The 20380-nt window shown below is 31.3% G+C and overlaps 1 protein-coding gene across 5 annotated transcripts in view; it reads left to right on the forward strand.

Annotated features, from left to right (window-relative positions):
• Positions 1 to 20380, forward strand: part of LOC123707121 (ras GTPase-activating protein raskol) — a 113170-nt gene that overhangs the window by 19884 nt on the left and 72906 nt on the right. For 4 of the 5 annotated variants that reach the window (XM_045656922.1, XM_045656919.1, XM_045656918.1 and 1 more), the window contains 2 exons: positions 11597 to 11718; positions 13810 to 13836. In XM_045656922.1, the coding sequence (XP_045512878.1) occupies positions 11597 to 11718; positions 13810 to 13836 (149 nt within the window). The remainder of the gene's footprint in view (positions 1 to 11596; positions 11719 to 13809; positions 13837 to 20380) is intronic. The other variant, XM_045656920.1, reaches the window with a different exon arrangement.

Consider the following 20380-nt stretch of genomic DNA (forward strand, 5'->3'; position numbering starts at 1 on the left):
AACATGAGATACAAGCACTGAATTTCCAAGTAAAAAAGTATTTCAATTGGAAGACTTGATGTAAAAACTAGTCATTTCCTGAGTTCCTGTGTAGAGACTATTTAGCGAGGAGCTAATCACTCGCAAGTTTCAACTGTTAGCGTCTTTCGTTTTCTTGTTTCCAAACAACTACTTTGCAAGAAATACTTACCTACTTTACTATATCAGTGCGGTCACTGCAATATTTACGTCTGTACGTTACTCTGAACGCAATAAAGTCAAATCTACGGAACTAATTTTCATACCTTTCACTTGTCGGAATAAATCGTGAGAAAGTTATTTAATTTTGGTTTATGACGAAAATTTTGTCAGAACAGTCGGAACAAACCACAGGCGTACGAGCCCTTATAAAAATCAAGCTAGGTCGGGTTTTTAGCGCGGTAGTGACAATGAGAGCGCAGTACTTTAGTGCTAAGTTTTATTGTTCTTACTTATTTTTGGAGCTACAACTTGGGAATGGCATTTGTACTATTCTGAGTAAGGTCCTATTTAAAGTAATTTTATAAACATTTAAAATATTCGTACCAAAGAAATGCACTTTACAGTACATCTGAGTGAGACAGTTATTGCGGTGTAGCGATCGCGTAATGGCGAGCAATTTGTGTGCGAAACAATATGAAATTGAGCTTACGGTATCTAATTATGGTCGTTTTGATGTGGTTTAAATTTCGATTATTACGTGCCAAGCCTCTAAACATTTCGAGTTGTTAGTCATACGCATAATTGTTACTAAATCTAATTTACACTGTAGGTCAAGCTAGTACTTACTTTAATGGATCTAATATACGTAATTTTCTCTACATTGGCAAACTCGTTAAAACCGTAAGTACACAAGGAACTATGTACTAATAGAAACTTGATCCAAACTACGGAACAAAGCATTAAAATGACTAAATATTGTCCCGATCCATGACTAATAAAAGTACTATATCTTGTAACTTCTTTAACTAATTCAGACTTATAGGAGTTACTTGACTTCGTCTGTAATTGTAGTCGGCGTCGGCGGTTAACGTGGTCGACTAAGTGCCTATACGAATTTTTCAAGGGTTTATATCAATAGATTCCAGTGAAACGAGATGCTTATCTCTATAGATGACGGAAATCATCGGTGAAATAGGAAACAAGGTCTAGCGGACCTATTAAATGACTTCAAGTTGAACCCTCAGATAGGTGCAGGGAAGCTCGAAGCGAAGCCCATTTTATGTGATGGCTTTTGTGGTATTAAGAATGTGTGCATTTTAAGAAGTAGGCCGCATTTTCAATCAATAGCGTGGACATATTTCCGCTTCGGAGGTAATTACTTACTGATTACCGTAAGAACAGTACATAGAAAAAGTCAAAGGGCTCGAATATTTTTTGTTAGGGTCATTCTATGATCCACCGTTAGAATTGCTGATTTACTAAATCTTTATTATTTATTCTTAGTTATATTAAAAATAGGTACGTGACTAAGCCCATATAGCTTTTTTATACCTACTGGTTTTATGACCAATACGTATATAAATTGTATTAAATGTTTTGTAACGGCCCTACTTATGTCAAGGCTACGTAATAAGATTCCATGTTTTTCATTAAATACGGGCGGTGACTGTGGGAATTATAGATATCATGTGCTGAATCATATCACGTTACTCTTGTTTTGTCTCATTATAATGTAGGTTTTATTTAATAGCTTCATTATCTATACAGGTGTAAATTCTGACAACAATCGTAGGTATATAATTATAGCAAATCTGTAGTAGTTTACTATTTGAAAATCAAATTTGTTTAAATTGTTATATCTGAAATTGAAGCACATGCGTTTATTATAAGCAAAAAAAATATATATCGAACGCTTCACCATTTGGCCCATAATTATTTACAGACTATATACCATACTGTAAAAATCTACTGTAGCAGTTTCTCTACTTAAAAATCATATAATACGTTACCTTTACCATTATTTTGACAGATACCAGTACCTACTGACGTTCACGTTAACATTTGTATGAAAAGTCCTGTTTTTTATGTTATCTTTCAGTTCTGCCTAGTTTTGGTTTGGTCTCTTTCAGTTTCATTACGCTATAGTTTATATTACGATATAATTATTAATATTCAATTAATGTACAGTCGGCATACAAAACATTTTTATGAACCTCGTTATGCTATTAGTACTAAATTAAAAAAAGCCTGACATTCAAAAGAATGAGCATATGTTTTAGAACAATTGTAATGCCATATATAATTCGTGTAATAAAACGGAGGTAGGAACTTGCAGCTTGCAGTATGCGCACGCGCACCTGTATTTACGGCTTGCGGTCACTCGCCAAACTGGTTCAGCTAAATATCTAAAGTGATGTCATACTAATTATACCGTAAAACAGCATTTTATCAAAACAGCCGGAAGAGCAAACAGAAAATTTTGACTAAGTAATTAAATATGCCAAAGAAGTGTCGGCCGATTAGTATTTCTACTGGTTCTACTAACGCAATGAAAAGAAATGTAACTTTTACATTAATTAATGAACCATAGTCGTATGCTAAAGAAACCTTGAACCTTGACCATATATTGTAAAACTCTCGATTATGAAATATGCCATGACTTGTTTCTAAGTTCACGCTACCGAACAGTCAAATTTTTCATACACAACATCTTACTAATGTGGCAAGGCAGTTCGTGCATTTGTTAATTTATATTTTATTTTACACACACACACACACAGAATAACACAGGCACCGATATTTTTTGTTATCTAGAATAAAATTATGCAACCTTAAAGTATATGGTGATATGATTAGCGCATAACAATTATTGATTAGAAACCCTAATTATTAAATGTTGTTAATGATAACACCTTTTCACGTCTATTTAATGTAATTCTACAATTGGTGTATTACTTGTTTGTCTTAAATATAAATAATATAGCCTATTGAAAAACGTAGACCAATTATATCGTAACGTGTTTGTAACCATGGTAACGAATTTGTGAATAACAAAATGGTAACTATGGTAACCATAACATTTTAGTCCAATTGAAGTATTAATAATTAGTTTTATGACAATAAGCCGAATAAATTTTCTGTCTAGTTAATCAATATTCTAGCTCCCATAGTTCGAACGCCTAATAAACCATTCTTTATTAGGCACTTAATATTAGAATAATATAGTCGGCTCTAACTCGTTTCGTGACTTGAACTCAACCATTAATAAATAATCCCCTTTCACAGTGCCACAAGTGAACTGAAAAATTGAATAGAGTATTCATAAGGATTTCTTTGATGCCGCTTTGAATAAGGCCAGTCGCGACGTGATGTATTAAGAATAAGTCAGCTTTTATTAATGGGCACGGCTAGATGAACTCGTCGTGCTTGATAGATAATAAAACCTAATTTAGTATATATGTGAATTGTTAAAAAAGTGTACATCCCCGTTTTCTTATGCAGGCTTTTCTATACGCATCGCAATCTTTAAAATTTTAGACGAATTCTTTAGCGTCGATACATTTTAAATATAAAATTTAGTATATATCTGTATAAATGTAGAGTGCATATACATCTTAATACACTTTACAGACAAAAGCCTCCCTGAAGCTTTTCACGTTGTATGGATTGTTTGTAAGTAAAGATAGACGGATATATGTATATTAAGTCTAACTATTATATTTATTTTCATTGAAAATTAAACATCATCAAAATATATTTGATAATAAGTATGATCATAATTCATAGCATGCAATCTAAGGTCGATAATTTAAATAGCTTGCGTGATTTTAAGTAAATAAATATTCGTGGCATAGATATTATAACACTACTGGCCATACTTGTATTGAAAACTGGTTTTAAATGGAGTAAAAGGAGCTTAAGAAATATAACAAAAAATAAAGTGATTCTTTATACGTAGTAATATCTAATATGGTTTATTATTTAAAATGTGTTTGATTTGTTTCTACAAACGACTGTATACCGTAGAGTCTTATAAAGGTGTGCTTTAGACGTTTTTTAGAAAATAAAATCCTGCATAATGTGCTTATTTTCCCCTGATTTACAAAGCGATGACACAATGGATAATTTTAGAATAGAGAAAAATCCAAAAGTACTATGAAACATCCGACAGTACTTAATATAAAGTAATATATAATACTTAAAGTAAATGCGTCTAGTAATTCTATTAATTTGTCAGTTGCTATTGTATTTTATTCGATCCATATGTGGTTGTTTAGTAAAGTTATTTGTCTTCCTAAAGTGTATAGCAGTGTAGCGTCTCTGGCTTCGATTTATGATAATGAACTATTGTATTGACGTGTTAGAGGAAGTGCATCTTCATGGAAATAGCTTACGTGCTTCCTGTGCCAAGACCTACATCAATGGTGAAAGTGCTTTTATGGCAATATGACATCTATGTCATGTACTCTACCATTATGAGGTAATTATGGGAACAAGTTGTAACAAACTCTTCCGTTTTGAATGTGTAAATGTGTTACGTTGTTTAATTATATATGGCTAGTTTAAGTCGATGATTTTCTTTGGAGCTTGTTAAAAGTAGTAACCAAGCTATCCAAACCGCCAAAAATCAAACGTCCATTTTATGTAAAAAAATGTGTAGCAAACAAACAAAAATTCTATATGTTTGGTTCCCGAAACTAATTTTTATTCTCTCATGACCGCCACGTCTTCAGACCATCACGTCTAAGCTTTTGAATCTAAATTTTTAGTATCACTGACTCGATCCATGAAAATTGTTCTACAGTGATAAAGCTTGTAAAACAATAATTGTTATTACTACATTCTACTGCGCATTTGTGGGAATGCATTATGTTTATAATGATGTGTTTCCTGAGGCATAAAATTGCATATCGCTTTCAGCTGATACATTTGTTTTCATTCATTGTGTGATTCATCTACATTTGATGACATAATTTACCTTAAGACAAGTCAAATAACTTAAATACCATTACAGCAGCAATAAATAAAAATTGTATTTCAAATATGTGTTTAGTAGGTACCTATAGATTTCCTGTAATTGGTATAGTCCGAATAAGAAAAGCTTCAAACGGAGATTTGACCTCTGATCATACAGTTTAATTTTTTTTTACCAGATATACAGAATCTTTTTCACCATTGGGCTTGGAATTTTTTCAAATTTTCTTTAGGATAGATTACATTCATATTGTAAGTAAAGACCATTAATATAATTAAGTATTCCTCCTGTTTCATTCATCATTCTTACTCCAAGATTAATCTTAATTCGTTTGTTAGACTGGCTCCAGTCTATTTGTGTCGTTGCTTTCTCTATGTGGGCCGAGATTGGCCCCTTGCTGCCTACGCTATGTAAATTGTAAAATTAATGCTTAATGTACATCAATTATATCTAATATGTCACATACATTAGGCGTGTATATCTTGAATAATTATGACACAACTTCTAGATTTTGCAATGATTAATAGCACAGTTCTAGATCCATTACACTATTTAAATATCAAGAAAAACACCTTACCTACTATGTATAAACTATCGTTTTGTCTTGAATGGAAATAAAGTTTTAAACGCGTAGAAATGGGTTCAGTAGTTAAGGGTAAACCTTATAAGTAAGTATTTCCAAACCGATACACTTCAAGAAAAGACCGTACCATTCCCTAAACTCTAAAAGGTCGGCAACATACCCGCTAGAGTCCGTGGCGTTGTAGGTGTCCGTGGGTGGCGGTTATCACTTTATTCAAAGTGACCCATTTGCTCGTTTTCCTCCTGTCCCATAAAACAATATCTATCTATTTGGTTATTGGTTTGTGGACTCTGTTTCCGCAGCTAGCCAAACTCCTATCAAAAGCACAGAAGCCTCCTGGGCACTACGCGGACTTCACGGAATGACTTCACTGTTCCGAGGATTTCTGCACGTGATTTAGCCAGATCCAGTGATTTTTACCCCATAGATCCAGTACCATAAGCCTGATGGCAGCTAGTATTGCCTGTGTAGACCTAGGGGTACAACTTGCCGGACTACCTAATTTGCCGCAGTTGGCGTTGTTTTCATGCAACCGCGAGCAGCGGACAATGCATGCCTCTGGAAGCGTCCATGTTCCGTGATTGCCGTTTCGAGTTCTGTTCTCGGCCACCAAACCAGGGCTCCATAAGCTAGCACCTTATAAAGGTTATATAAAGTTTTCTTAGGCAATGAACCCCATTTAACGCCTAGCATCTTTTGGCATTGATAAAAGGCGGTCGTTGCTCTGTTTAGTTTATGTTCTAGGTATTTGTTTCAAAGCAGTTTGCTGTCTAAAATTACACCCAAGTACTTGATTTCTTCCTTGAGTTTTAGTTCAGTGTGAAGCGTTTTAGCAGTCTGTACTGTCCAAGGACTCTTCGGTTGGTAAATAAGACTAGTTCTGTTTTTGATGGGTTGATGAACTCTCAATCACTCTGAAAGCCCTTCTCAGTATCTACCTATTTTTTATGAACTATATAAAACTACTTTTCAAATAGAAGGCAACTTTGGTAGTTAATGTATTTCTTATCATAATTCGTAACATAAAATTGTTACGTATTAGAAAAGTATATTTTCTTTACAAATATGCACGAGCAAAACCGGTAGTGGTTATAATCAATTTGAATTAAAACATGATGGTTTCAATATGTTTCATAAAACTGACTTTATTTTACGTTATTTGTATCTCTGAAACTCGAAACCACATTACTTACTCACCGCTGAGCTACAAAATCACCATTAAATTACTTAAAACATTATTGAAAAGTATAAAAAGTGGAGCAAAATTTACTCAAGTAAAAAAGCTCAAGCTCTGTTAGTCGAAACATGTTCATACAGTTGTGTCGTGTTTGAGATTTATGTTGTTGTAATTTTATATTCAAACTTGTGGCACGTACATGTCAGAACTGTGAACGATTCATACATAAATTGTGTCCATGTCTAATCATCTTACGGCATATTTGTCAAAGAACGTATCAATTTTCCTATAGTGTAGAATTATTTTTCACTATAGTTATTAGGAAAAAGGCAATATAAGAATTGCGTTTATGACCGTATTATTTTAAAAATTCCTTTAAACTGTTGATTTTTTAAAGCGTTTTAGTTTAATTTATTTTTAGGAAGTCAAATTTTCTACACGTTTTGTTATCCCATATAAGATGACAGTTGATGAGAGAAGATAAGTTCCTCAACATATTAAAGAAAAAATAGTACCTAGGGTGGTCAAAGTAATGACTATATGTTTTTTATGTTGCGTAACTCAGAAATAAGAGAAACATTCTCACGATGTATAAGTTCAATGCCAATGAACGTATGCGAACTAAGTTATAATTAGGGCTTTGCATACCATTTACACATGTCGTAGTGTAATCAGATAACCGGACTTTAAAAAGAAAGTTTTTAGGTGACGTTTTTAGTTGTCATACTGTCATAAATCGCTAATAATATAAAACAAGGAAAACAATCCCAATATTTTTTCGATGGATGACAGTAAAGTATCTTTATTATTAAGCTTACTGTAATACCACTGCATCGATACTCCCAAAGTAAAATAAAAAATAAGATAAAATGTAGTCGATGTCTTTTTCCTATGAAAATATTAGCGTCATTATCTGTAGTAAACGAAACAAATTGTCAGCTATTTTATTAAAAATCAACAATGAGTGGAGGCAGAATACTCAAAACGCCAGTCAATTTAACATTTAACAAATTAGGATTAATGTTTCAATTAAGCTTAGATCTATCTATATCTAGCCGAAAAAAGTCATGCCCTTAGTTTTCATTTTTCACACTGGTCATATTTCTTACTAGGCAAGTAGATCACGATCTCAGGTTTGAGAACCGATCGTCTAGTTACTACCAAAAGTACGACTAATGCGAAAAGAAATGTATTAGGCTGAAAAGGTATTTGTAACAAACGTATTAACACTAGCATTAGAATTTATATAAATTCAGGTTGGAAATACTCTTCCTTTTGATTATTTAATTAGAATATTCTTTAAATAATATAAGTATTTTCTAGTATACTATAAATAATTCTAATATTTCTATCGTCCTGCAACATGAACGATTGTCTACACTGCAGCGTGAGTCAAAGCCCTTTGTCGATCAACGTGACCTTTAAAACTTACTCAGCTAGGGAAACCAGTTCGAAAAATGATTTTTTGTGTGACATATCACTTGACCTTTGACATACAAGAATGTGTTAAAGGTCCCTTAACAGTGTTGTTAATGTCTTTTTTAGGGTCGATATTATTAAATTTCAAAAATAGCTTGTCGACGAAAAAATAGTTTGAAACAATTAAACGAAAAATTGATCATTATTTTTATGCGTCAGGCGAAAAACACATTTCATTTATTCAACGTGAAACTTATAGCAAACTATAATCAAAGTCATACATATCTGTTATCTGTGTTTTTTTTTATATTGTACTTATCAAACGTTTTCATCGGTTATGAAAAAATATATAGTATATTTATACCATAAAATAGACACGCTTATTTGGAAAACGCAAGTTGGGAATTCGCGCTAAGTATTACTCCCGTAAAAAAATTGGGATCATAGTTAGTGTTAAGTCTTGACACCAAATACTACCTTAAATTCAATTCCCGGGAGATATAATCAGTCAAATTGTTGCTTCATGTTCCTGTTCATCGGGATGCTGTAAATAATAGAGAGTACTATTTTCACTCTACATAATACCACTCACACTCAACTTTTGCGTATAATGCTGAAGAGAGTGCCCGAGTCTGGCTATACTCTCGCGTCGTAAATCCGACGATTTAGGTAATCGCCACACTTATAAAACTAAGGAAGCTTGAGTGAGCAGCCTAGGCTCGTACTAGGGAATTACATAATTTCTCATTTTCTTACCAAACATTCCATCAAAACAGTATACTTGAAATTGTAAGTTGATTTACATGTATTTATGAAACCAGTTAATATTAGCCAAATTAATTTTATTTCATCGTCCGGCGGTGCGTGTTTTAAACAATTATTGAAAGGACAATTACAATGCCATATTTGGATACATTTTAACAGGTACTACAGAAACTTGATTTTGTATTTATTTCAATTGCGACAGTTGCTTACGGACAGACTTAACAAAAGTTTATTTAATCCGTTATAAATTTGATTTTTTTAAATAGATTGAATCTGTAGTATTTCTGTTGTGGAGCTGAGTTGTTTATTTGTAAGCATATTTCTTATATGCTATTTACATCTAATTGTAAGCTTACAAAAATCGTTACAGCACTGTGTTTTAAAATATGGTTGGTTGTATGTGACATTGTATAGTAGATATTTTAAACGTAAAATATGGACAGCAAACATCCTCCCACACTTTACCGAGCTTACATTGTAAGTTCGCGTGGCGATGCATAAATCAGCATTATAATAGGAACTTTTGAGTTCAATGAAGTGACTCGGCCTGAAGATTCACGTTTCGACGACACATAATTCACGTCTGAAGGACCGTCCGTTCCGTCAGACGAGCATAATGCATATTATATCCGACAAACAAATCAGATTTTTATAACTATAATACGTGTTAATTAATTATAATATGACATTATTCTACGATCGAGTGCCTTCTCATTTGTACTTAATGGTACAGATAATGGTTAAATAAAGCTACTCCCGTCATCCCGTCATCTATATCCGTTTTCAAGCAGTGACAATATATTATGAATACTAAGCATCGAAATAAATTTTATTCTACGTGTTTTTGCATAAATAACTTTACGTATAAATTATGTTGGTGTAATTAATTAAATTTTTTCTAGATCCTATCTATTCTTAGGGTTTAATTTCTTTGGCTTAGTGATGAAATATTAAATCATGCTGTATAGAATAAGTTGAGACTTGGTACCTGTATCATTACCAAACACTGGTGTAGGTAGAGTTATGATAGGACACGGAACTATACAAAACAAAAATGAATACAACATTTCATAACTGAGTCCCGAGCGATGGCCGCAATGCAGGTCCTAGAAATGGCTACATAATATTTTAATGCGTCCTATACAATTAGCAATGCTTACGAACATTACAATAGAATATTTTGCATAACAAAAATGAAACGGCAAAACAAAAACAATCGCATACTAGCTAAAGGTATGCATCAAAATCACTACAATGGCCACTCAAACTTATTTGAAATGTTTTTGTCTAATAAATTACATTTTAGTCTACTTATAATTTAGTGTAATTAGTAAAGACGAGGTTAGTGGGTTCAGCAGGTTAAAACTCCTGCTTTTAGATGAAACAAAATAGCCCCTTTTATACCAATTATGTGTCAAATGCTCTTTATTCATCATGCTTATATATATTACTGCTAAAATCTAAATTTAAATTCAGACATCCGCCGTTTTTGTTATTAAGTTCACATAATTGTAGTCTGCTATATTGTGGTCATCTTTTGTTGTTACTGTTTCAATTGAAATCATAAATTTATATATGTTGCCAGCTACATATATATATAAATTTAGAATCAAAACTCATAATCTATGAAAAGCAGATTTATTTTCACGTATGTATTTTGCGTACCTTCGGCCTCGTAACAAAATTTGGTATATTTTTTAAATATATAACTAGCTTTATGTTTTTCTAAGCAATACCAAATACACGATTAATATGGAAACTGTGAATCACAGATAAACGCCATATATTGTCTGCGTATAACTTCAAATATATTCTATCGCAAAGCAAGTCAAAATACTTCGCGAAATTGTTTCTCTCGTAAGCTAAGAAACAACGTAAAATAAAGAGAATCGATTAAGACTAGCCGAGAACATTGAAAGCATTTCTAAACTTTGCTTAGATAAATTAATACTGAGCTATTAACTATACTTCGAATAGTGTTAAATGAATTAAATGGAACACATTAATCCAAATGAAGTCGTTCCCCGGACTTTTATGACGTAGCCGCTAAGGACGTTCTGTAAAATAGAAAAGATCAATTCTTAAATACATAAATTACATCTGAGTTATTTAGAGCGACCCTTGTTATAGATTAGTAGATAGTTATATTGTCTTACTAAATAACAAATTAGGTGATTATAATGATGCTAAAAATTTAGTTTCCTTGGGAAGATTGTAAATGCAGTTGCTTTCTGGCAGCACTAAGGTTCATTATTGAGCAAACAATGGGCTTTCTCTTGCATTTTGCTGCATAATGACTTGGAATTCAATTTTTCTACGGGAAAAGCGTAAAAATTTAAATGTGTATGTATTTCAGTTGGCATACATGGGTCTCATTACTGTGCCTCTGATGTAGTTAAATAAGAACACCAATTGACTTGATGGTACGATGCCGATGACTTACATGATAAGGGCTTTTAAGTGACCGTAATTTATTTAATAATCTCCTGCCCATGATTATTGTTTATACATTGCATTTAAGTCCGATTCTTGATTTGTATCCTAAATGTTTTGTTTTTAAGGAATGCTTTGTTAGGTAATCATTTCTAGTAAAGCCGTGCGACATGATAATAATTATTTAAGTTAACTAAAGGTAATTTAAAGCTTTTATGACATGCATTTGTTAATTTGATAAGAAACATATTAAATATAACTCAAGATAATATCTTTTTTTCAGATGTAGCATCTAGCGCTTCAAGCGGTGCAACATTGGGTGTACCTCCTTCTTGGGAGCCGTTCTACTGTGTATTGCAGCAGGATCGTCGTACACTCACCGCTTACACCAGCGAAGAACTAGCTGTAAGTGTTTCTTTTACTATACATATTAGTACATTTAGGGTAGCTGGAAATTTTGTATATTTTCGATGGCATTGCATTACACGACACGATGACACGACATTCAGTGTGTCTAAACGTCATTTCTAAAAGATGTTTCTGCATTTTTGCACGATATATTAACAATTTGTTGATTTAAGAATTATATCATACTTTCATATCCCTTTCCAATGTTCCAAAATAACTTTAACTTTAATATTAAAATAGCAAATCATCAAACTTATTTGTAGAAATCAGAAAATGTTTTTATACACTGTACATTTATCGAATAACATAAATTGCTTCGTCATTTTCGGTAATGGAAGATTGTACATGGAAGTCCATTACCAAATATGAAGTTGTATTCGACATAATTTCTTGAACCTAAAAATGTGCAAATGTTGAAACAAACATCTGATATAATGACTCTTTTATTTAAATATTCACAATAAGAATATTAAAATGTATCGAGTACTGAAATACCCCATCAACATTTTCAAAAAAGTCAAAGTAAGAAAGTTTCCACAGTCCCCACATGTAAACGCTTGAATTGATTAAAAAAATTGGATAATTTCTCTACAATCACAAAATAATTTTCTAGTGTATTATAACTCTTTGTATGTTTAAACTGTAACTAATAATTATATTTCATAAACATTTTTAATCTCTACGTGACCCTCTAATAACAGTTAATCAAGTAATATTTGAAGGCAACGATTATTATCTACTTGAATAAAACGACTCACGACTTAGTCGTAGATGTCGTTAAGGCGTTTCAAACATAAATCAAAATTACACAGCCTAACAGCAATTTTACGACAGAGTTTTATCTACAAAATTGTACTTACGTCTTCTCAAGTTATAACTTATAAGTATCATATAGTCTTGACAATTAACAAAAATACATTAAACGGAACGGTTATATTATATTTTATGATAGTTGAGGCATATATTTTATGACTTTTTGTCGTGTATATGAATTCAATTATTTTTTAAATGAGAATTTACTATGATATTGTATAAAGACCACAAAGACATACTCATCGTGATTGAAAAACTTAAGCACAATTTAACTTTACATCACATTTTAATTTATGAATATATTTAATTATTTTAAATAAAAATTCATTGAAAACTTTTAATATAAATATTGTTCATACTTTATTTCAGAAACGTTAATGATAAAAAAAATATAAAAATATGCACATGTTATGTAACGTGGCTTTCTGTCTAACAGGCTATCTCTTACATAGTTCAGCCGTCACTTCAAAAAATTACTTACTTTGAATCTGGTAATTATTATAGTAACGGTGTGTTGTCAACTGCAACCACGATGTATCATACATATCGATCTGAATTTTGAACGTGTCGGCAAGTTTACAATTTACCTGCATTATTCAAGTCAATTGTGAACTTGCAGCTCTAAAATTAAGTGTCTTCACATACCAGCAATTTCAGTTATTACGTATTTTGTACGGTTAAATTTTATTTATTATAACGCATGTTATTCCGCTGTATACCATAGAAAGCTGTAAAACTTTGTTTGTATACGTTTAATCATAAAAAATCAATTTGCTAGTGAAAACTATTACAAATTAGTTATAAAGTTTATTAGTCCTCAACGGAAAGGCACAGATGTCGTTGCTTGGCAGAAATGCAAATCTTTTCACTTTATAATGCTAGTGTAGATATGCTATGAATATTCCCGGTGTGTTATTAGGAAAGTGGAGTATGATCGAATAGCAGGATGTCGTAGGTATGAGAAAGGAAGCGCGGTGTTACTGTATGTAGATAATATCTGAGATGAAGATGTATGACTGTACCATTTGCTTAGGAAATTTTGAGCAATGGGCTCATGTGATTCATTATAATAAATATTTAATCCTTATTATATAGAATAGAGTACCCTTAAAATATCTACAGTAGAACATAGTTTATATCAGTTTGGTATAATTATGTGGCAGACAAGTGATTACTGTTATATAAAATCTCTTTTGAAGCTGTTTTGAAAGTTGGTTTTAAATTAATTTCATGAAAAATAAAAATAATGTATAATTTTCATTTTCATGCGGCCAGTCTTTTCCGGGATTTTACGTCGATAAGGTAAGAAATGTGTGTGTGTGTTTTCTAAACGTTTTGTTTTGTATTTTTTGATTTGATTAATTTAATTTAAATTAAGAAATTCAACAATTGCATGTAAGTAGTCTTATAAAATACTATTATAACACTACCTGATTTAAACGCACAAAACGGTAAAGATACTCGTATACATTTTTATTTCAATGTTTTTAATACAACTTATGAACATTATACTTTATTGTAACACAAAAACTATTTATAACGGATGTTGGTTTATAAAGATTCGTATATAACACTGACTTGATCAACAATGTATAATAAAGAATTTTAATTAGACTTGACAGCGATTAATTAACTTTTGTAAACCTTTCATAAACTGATAAAGTTAAATAAGGATATTGCATTATTAGTTCTATTACAAAGATATAATCTAGTTAAAGGCTACGTTGCGAGTCGCAACATATGTTCTATTTTTCAGAGTTATATGGGACAGACAATTTTTTTCCTTTGCTAATTTAAAAATTGTTAGTTAAACAATGACTAGTACATATATCTTTGACACCTGATTCTGTTCACAGATAAATTGAGTTGATCTGAGAAATCTATATTTTACCTTGTTGGTAATGTTTTTAATGTAAAAATCACTACACTACATTGAGTATAGTGTAGATTAGGCGTCCTTAAGTACATCGTTGCTAAATATGGTTCGCCTGAGTACAGTGCACTCATAAGTCGTAGTATTTTTATCGCGCATGACACGCGCCCCACTTTCCTTGTACGTTATAAATCAAATTCACTTTTTAAATACTGTAACCATTAGTTTCATAACAAAAACAAGTTTTTTTGAGTGTGTATTGATTACAACCTGTTAAATTTGGGTAATACAAACGTTATTAAATATTTATTATGTATTTTCATTGTGTCATTAAATAAAAAACGAGGCCAATGTAACAGCTACTTAATTGTGCCTTGCGATTATAGTTTTAACAACAATTAATTTATAGCAGATACTAGACGTACATGTAGGTCGTCTTTAAACTTCAAAATAAGACAAAAGTATTTATATTAATTTCTACGAGAACTCATTTCAGTTATAAAATGATTTTTTATACATCTATTGATAATAATAGAGTCCTACACATTATAAACAACTTTTTATTAATAAAAAAATACTAGGCCATGCACACCGATAGAGAAAAAAAAACAAGTTGCGTAAATTACATTTAAATAATTATATTATTTATTATTAATAAAAAGTTATTTATAAAGGTACAAACACTTAAATAGAGAAAAAACTGATTACTTGTTTTTGATAAAACTACGTCTAATTAGTTAATAAGTATAACTGTAACATTGGTTTTAATTATTTAGTCATGTTTATTTGTAAACATTACATATGATTGATTGCAACATTATTATCCTTCCTGCTCCTTTTCTCGGAAGTATTGCTCGTTCGGGTAATGTCTATTTTAAATCCACCGACAAGACAAATCATTATTTCTGTCAGTTTCAGTTTTCCTATTTACATTCAACACGAAAATAGTTGTCCTAGTTTTTATGGGTTAGTAAATAAAAATCTTTAACATTTGCTTATATCATCTGGAAAACCAAAAAAAAGGACTATTTATAATTTTTTAGGAGACTGTATTTCATAATATTTATGGAAATAGATATTCTTATAATATATCATAATACGTTGTGATAAACGTTGTCTTTTTGTATGACAGAGCAACGAACTAAATATACAGAACATTAATCATATAATTCATAAGAATAAGTGCTTAGCTAAATATATCCTCGCGGTTATTTCGTACAATGACATCAACAACATATGGTTTGGATTGTTTTTATACAGATTTGTTCATCATTGAAGATGTGTTCCGAGATTAAAATTGTTTGGCTTTTGGTTGGGATTTTTATTAAATGAAATTTGACTATGTTCTCTTTTCTGTCTCAAATCGGTTTTAGTGAAACTGTAGGGATAACATTGTATTTATTAGTCTATAATTCTTGGAATTTGGTTAAGAAAATGATGACACCTTTAATTTGTTTAAGCATTATACTTATTTGACAAGTTGGATAATTAAAATGAGCCGTCGGGTGATTGGAGACGATATGTCTCTTTGTGTTTATTTGCATGATGTAAATTACGCTGAGTCACACATGTTGTTGAACTTCTATTTAAATTGATTTTAACTGACGCTTCAGGATGACAATGATGAAACAATTAGCGTTATCATACTAACAACACTATTAATTTGATACTAGCCATTGCATTTTCGATACACTGGAAGCAACTTGATGCTAGCAATAAGATCAGACTTAATTTATTACTTTAATACTATTGGGTGGTAGTCCAGTAGGGTACCATTAAAGATTTATAAGTTCACATTTGCAAAAGCAACAAATTTTCGCAGTCTAACTACCAAAAGATGGCTCAGGTACCGAAGTAAGTAAGCTCGTCATCGGGACGTCTGGAATTATACTGAAGGTATCCTGAAATTTGTGTGTTGTATAAAGAGTGAACTGGTCTCTCCAAAATAGTTTAGGCCCACTGAAAATCAGTGTTACTGGTGACAGCAACTTATAGATGAGTTTTAACTTAAGTGATAATGTTTTTTTGTGTGTGTGCTTAAATTTTTTCTTTTGTTCTTTTTAAATGTATGAATAGCTTGTACTATCACATCATCAACAGAGTAATTAGTTCGACGTTTTCCTTCGCTATTATCTAATCAACAAATAAGCCAATGCCAAAGTTATGTGGAAGTAAATTCTATTCATAGAGAACAAAACAAAGGGTTTCGCTAGTGGGCGCCAGTGCCTGGGGATAATCGTCATGTCGACTGAATATAAACTAACCATCAGATCTCGATTCTCACTTCGTACAATGACTGTCTAGGGCAGGGATTACAAACCTTAGCTCAAGATATGGATAAGCATGGATGAGTATAATATGTTTTATTCATTTCAATTTTAAAAACAACTTGTATAGTCTATCGTTAAGAGACTTGTTTTGATGTTTTATGTCTGTGTTATCTAAAGAAAGAAACAAAACAGTTATCTTGCGGTTTATATCTTTATTAAAATTGGTTTTACTTGACCAGAGTTTTATTTAGCGACATAGTAAATTTTTGGTGGCAGGACGATGACCTTTTTGCCTATTTACTCTATCCCCCAAAGTTTTTGAGTACTAGTTCCCACAGTACTAGTACTAGACCACAGACAATTAATTAATAGTTAAATAAAAAAAATGCAGTTGTTTTTTTGATAAGACGTGCACTTTACACATGTAGGTGATTTCTCACGATGTTTCCTTCACCGTTCATGGCAACATTGAAAGAAAAATCAATTGGTGCACAGACCTGATAAGACCACAAGACAAATACATAAAGAATTAAAGCACATTAACAGTAGATTAAGATTAAGATAAAAATAAGGCAATAGTAGTAAATATTATGTTTTATGAAATGTCAAGGACACCGCTCACTTTAAGTCAGCTTACAATTTTAAGTTATAAAATAAGGGTACAATATAATTTCCGCGATATATGAATAAAGTATATATTTCTTATTCATGTTTAACACCCCTGAACTTGGCTTTTAACACAATGCGCTATTTTAGTGCAAATTTTTATTGCACATAGAATACGAACAGATAAGGGAAGTGTATTTATAAAGTGTCTCTTTAAAATACATTTGTCTCCAAGTATACTTTATTAATAGAACTTACAAAAGTGGACTTTTCTTTCTTCGAGTTATGGGCATTTGGACGATGTGGTCTTGGCTCTGAAATACACAAATGATATCCTAATTCCAATTTATCGGTAGAATTTTTATAGATATCTATAGTTTTGATAGCAAAATTATAACGTAACTTATAGCTTTCTAAAGGTTAAATTATGTCTTTGACTATGGCATCGGGCATCAGTTTCAGTGTCTATGAGTATATGCATATTCATTTGTCGTTATAAAATAAATCAAGAAAACCAGTGGTGCTACCACCTCTCGGTAATAGTCTCAAATTTCTGCATATGTTTCATGATGATTTGTATTCTTATTAGGCAATTAGATGTTCGACCTTATTATCTTTATTACCAATTATTAAAAATTTACCTAGATTTCTTATTTAATTAATAAAATCATACGTATACGTTAAAACTGTCAATAAATATAAATTAATGTTATCGTAGTCACAGTCACTTTACTTTAACATCGATAAAATCTTGCAAATAAGCTTCCAACTTTGAAAAAACAAGACAGGCTTTTGAAACAACCTTAATTGGCTTTTATTATCAGTAAAACAATATATTTTTAATGATACGTCATGTCTGGTACAATTAAAGAGTACTGATTTATGTAGGGACAGCTTGCTTTAACTTGCCTCCATTTATTTCATTCTTGTTTATAGGACAATTTTTCCTTTTAGGGTAAGAATAACTTCCATTCCCATATCTTACTAGGTTTCAAACAAAAAAGGGCTAAAATAAGAAAGTATTTTCGGTAAATGTTACTCCATTCGGTTTACTGATAGAAAGAACTGCTGATCACAAGTTTTGGGACTATCTATGTTCTATAAATCAGTCTTGTTCAATTGTTTAAATATAAAGTCTGTTTCTGTCAAATTAAGTATACACTGAGCACTGATTTGTCTGATAAAATGATAAAACTGATAAAACTAAAAAAGAAAGAGTTTTATTAGTATTTTAGTGAGACAGAGCTATGAGTAAATCAATAAGTAAATATACCCTATATATGTAGGTACGTTATCCTGTGTAACATTACAATTTATCGCATCAAATAAAGCCTCCTTAGACTAAAAAAATACCAACAAATGTTTATTATACCCTAAATTAAAGTATTATTGGTGAATTATACTTTTATTGAATTCATTGCTTAAATTTACACATTTTGTTAAATAGAACCTTTTTAAAACAATATACGGACAGGAAATTGTATCAGAGTCACGGAAGACATTGCATAGCCGTTCGTGATTGGGGCCGAAACAATCTGAAATCGTTTCCTTCATAAATGCAATGGGGCAATAACTGACCAAATTAAACTTATACAGTTTGTACCTATGTGATTTATGAGTGTTGTTCAAGCTTTAGTAATATTAAAATGTTCCCTCTTAAAGTATTGGATATTGATGCCTGGGATTTTTGGGATGCTAGGGATTTTTTTAGTTATACTTTTAGCTACACTATTTATCTTTCAATATTCCAAAGTTTTTAAGAATAGTTTATACTTTACACTAGGTACATAAATTAAATAACTATAATCAGAGATTTTAATTGCAACAAAATGTTAGGAATATTTGTCCATACCTAAAACAGAACTAAATAGAAAATATAGCTATACTCGTAGATTCGTTAACTATTAGAAGAATACGGGAAGTATTCAATTGGTTTCAAAATGTCTTCTTTTTTAAACTTATGTATTAATCAATAACTCCTATCGTGGAAATAATACCATGCATTCGACGGTTACAGGGCACATAAGCTCAATATTTTAAATAAAAAGTTTTACTCGGTTAGCACTTTTCAGAGGCAATTGGAGCGCGTTTATTTATAACCAAGTAATTAGGATAACAGACTTTACCATATTGTCGCAATTAAGTCCCTCCCTGACCTCAATGCGACCAAACGACGTGACATCACTAAGAAATATGAGATGATGATTGCTCTATGTTTTTGATTAACATTTTTATGGCTTTGGTTAATTTTTATTAACCTCTGTTGTAGATGTGTTTTACATGTTTAGGTTAAAACAAAAAATCATTTATGGGAAGCCATAAAAATTGTAAATCACACAGAGTCTTTTGACACCTTCATTTATTTGTAAAGTGACACGGGAGCGTTAAAGAAAAACACTAAAATAGATAATAATAAAGTCAAAAGGCAACAGTCTAATCAAACATTTTCTTTTTATTATCAACTAGATTAATTACAAATTTGGATAGTCTATTACAATTTTTTTTAAATACACAAAAAACCAACAAAATAACATTTTGTGATGCAGCAGTGTGCAAGCATGACTGAACCCTATGATTCACCCTCTCGACCCTGTCATTCATTGGGGCGTCTTCATGCGACTCTTACGGTAACGTCAGTTATGTTTTAAACTAAATTTACCTTACAAATAAAACGGATGACCTAAATGTATTTATGTCTCGTTTTATGATCGTGGTCTGCTTTTCCTCAAATAGATAATGGCTTTAAACGAAAATAACTTATAATAACATAAAAGGGCAAAGCGTTTAATGGCTTTCTTTGTAACAATAGTTATTACAAAGCTACCTATATTAAATGTAGTAGTCGACTCTGGATTGGAGCCAGGAGCCAGGAGCCATTAGATTTATACGCTTTAATTTATTGAATGTATAATATACTGTGGCATATAAGTAATAAATTGTAACATTTAACTAATTATTTTCAATATTCGCTCGTTTTTTTAATTAATTTATTTGTAGTTAAAGCTTTAACTCATTATTTAATGTTAAAAAAGAAGATTTTAGAACTAATAAAAATTTTGGACACAATTTTGGTCAAGATATTTCTAACATACAACTT

This window comes from Pieris brassicae, chromosome 3 (assembly GCF_905147105.1).
Source record: "Pieris brassicae chromosome 3, ilPieBrab1.1, whole genome shotgun sequence".
In the NCBI taxonomy this organism is placed as follows: Eukaryota; Metazoa; Arthropoda; class Insecta; order Lepidoptera; family Pieridae; genus Pieris; species Pieris brassicae.